This window comes from Chenopodium album, chromosome 7 (genome assembly GCF_948465745.1).
Source record: "Chenopodium album chromosome 7, dcCheAlbu1.1, whole genome shotgun sequence".
NCBI lineage: Eukaryota > Viridiplantae > Streptophyta > Magnoliopsida > Caryophyllales > Amaranthaceae > Chenopodium > Chenopodium album.
In genome coordinates this window covers 53,741,771-53,744,444 of record NC_137840.1, presented here as the reverse complement: position 1 = coordinate 53,744,444, position 2,674 = coordinate 53,741,771, and the positions used below count along the sequence as shown (strand labels likewise).

Genomic DNA, 2,674 nt, shown 5'->3' with positions numbered 1-2,674 from the left:
ATGATTTTAACTTTCCGAGGTACCTTTCTATAGGGTACATCCACCAATCACACACCGGTCCACCACGCTTGATTTCATCAACCAAATGAATTGGTAAGTGGATCATTATGTCAAAAAAAGAAGGTGGAAATATTCTTTCTAGTTCACAAAGAGTCTCGACAATTCCTGCTTGAAGGCGATCCAAATCTTTCGGATTGATGACTCTCTTGCATATTTCCCTAAAAAAGCCACTCAATCTCATAAGAGGTAAAGCAACGTGCTTTGGTAAAGTTTTTCTAATTGCTGACGGAAGCAAGTGTTGCATTATTATATGAGCATCATGACTCTTGTACCCTGATATTTTCCCCTCCTTGACTTGTACACACCTTGCAATATTTGATGCACAACCTTGAGGCAGCTTTGCCTTCTTCAAAACACTACAAAATATGCTTTTCTCTTCCTTTGTCATTGAGAATGATGCTTTGGGAAGTAAAACATACCGCTCGTCATCTGTATCTATAGGATGTAGTTCTTCCCTTATACCCATTTCTTATAGATCTAATCGAGCCTTATGATGATCTTTTGACTTTCCAGGTACATCTAACAAAGTTGCCAGCACATTATCACATACATTTTTTTCGATGTGCATGACATCCAAATGACGACGACAACCACAATCTTTCCAATAAGGCAAAGTGTGGAAGACAGAGGACTTTCTCCAAGGACAATCTACATATTTTTTCTTTGGTTGTAACTTTCCAAACTTGTTTTCCCAGTTTTCCAACAAGCTTAAAATTTGATCCCCTGTTAAAGGATCTGGAGATGTCCTCTCTTCCTTTTCCCCATTAAAAGACACCATATCATGCCGCCAAGGATGATTTTCATCTAACCATCGACGATGAGCCAAATAACAGGATTTGTTACTATGACTCAAGTGATGATGATCAGTCTCGTAGTGACAATAAGGGCATGCAAACTTCCCTTTGGTGCTCCAACCCGATAACATAGCATAACTTGGAAAGTCGCTAGTGGTTGATTGTAAAGCTGCATGCATCTTAAATGTTTGACGCTTCTCCGCATCATAGGTGTCTAACCCATACTCCCACAAATCTTTGAGTTCTTGAACTAATGGTTGAAGATAGACATCAATGTCATTTCTAGGAGAGGTGGGCCCGGGAATAAGGAGAGATAGCATTAAAAATTCTGGCTTCAAGCACAACCATGGTGGTAAGTTATAATTAATTAGAACAACAGGCCATGTACTATGTTGTGTGCTCATAGTTCGAAATGGATTGAATCCGTCACTTGCGAGGCCCAAACGAACATTACGTGTCTCACTAGCAAAATCTGGGTACTTTTGGTCAAACTCTTTCCATGCCTCACCATCAGCGGGATGCCGCAATAACTCATCTTTCTTTCTTTCTTCATCGTGCCACCTCATTAGCTCTGCTGTTTCTGAACACATGTACAACCTTTGAAGCCTTGGTTTAAGAGGGAAATGCCAAAGAACTTTTTCAGGGACTTGATGCACTTTCTTAGGTGGTTGATTGCTAATATCTTCTGGGGATTCAGTCTGTGTTTCTTTCCACCTTGGAGCATGACAAACATAGCAAGACGTGGCAGCTTCATGCTCCTTCCAATATAGCATACAATCATTATGACATGCATCAATCTTGTCATAATGAAGACCCAGATCTTTTATCAATTTCTTCGCCTCATTAAAAGAGTTAGGCAAATTGGATGCATGCGGTAACACTTCTCGAAAAAGCTCCAAAAACTCTGAAATTTCTATATTAGTTAACCCATGAGTACACTTCAAAAGGTAAAAACGAATAATAAATGATAGCTTTGAAAATTTTTTGCACCCAGGATATAACTCTTGTTTACCATCTTCAACTAACTTATAAAACTTCTTAGCCTCATCATTCGGCTCATCACCAACACCTTCATACCTTTCTGCCACATCTCTATGAACATCATATATAAGACGTTCAATATCATCATGCATGTCTTCAACATCCCTCTTAGTATTTGATGTTGATGACATGCCCTTTTCATAACAATGCCATCCTTCAGTGCTGCCAGGCTCAATCCCGTTTGCAATCAAATGATTGAACACTGTCTCTCTACGATGCCAAAAGCGATGATAGCACGCCTTACAAGGGCAAGTAATTTGATCTCCAATTGCTCGTGAAGAGAACGCTTTATCTAAATAATCCTCTACACCTTTCTCATACTCATGACTAGATTGTAAGAAGTTGGTCCAACTACTCATTTCGTCTCCTTTATCAAAATTTAAACACAACGAATTTAAAGATTTAAAATATTGGCATATAATTTTAACATTTATAAAAGGAATGACAATATATTTAATCAAGGACCAAGGCAAGCCCTTTCAAGCTTTAAGTATTGAATAAGGAAAGAAAATCTAAAACTGACTTAATCAAATGAAACTATAGCTAAACTAATTTTATTAATCCTTATTCTAAACAAGCTGTTATAATGACTGAAAAACTAGCTACTAACATAATTACTATCAGAATTCCGGGGTAATAACCCCAAGCTAATAATCATTCGATTGCAAGTCACATCACAACAAGCCAAGCATATATACATGCATACATATAAAATGAAAATCATGTTGCAAGCCACATGACAATTGAGAACATTGACTTAAAAAAAAAAAAAAAAAAAA

At 37.5% G+C, this 2,674-nt stretch overlaps 1 protein-coding gene across 1 annotated transcript; it reads right to left on the bottom strand.

Annotated features, from left to right (window-relative positions):
• Positions 1-529: 529 nt before the first annotated feature.
• On the bottom strand, positions 530-2,254 carry LOC145640310 (uncharacterized). The gene has a single exon (XM_081691609.1). The coding sequence runs from the start codon at positions 2,252-2,254 to the stop codon at positions 530-532; it is 1,725 nt and encodes a 574-aa protein (XP_081547735.1).
• Between the last annotated feature and the right edge of the window lie 420 nt (positions 2,255-2,674).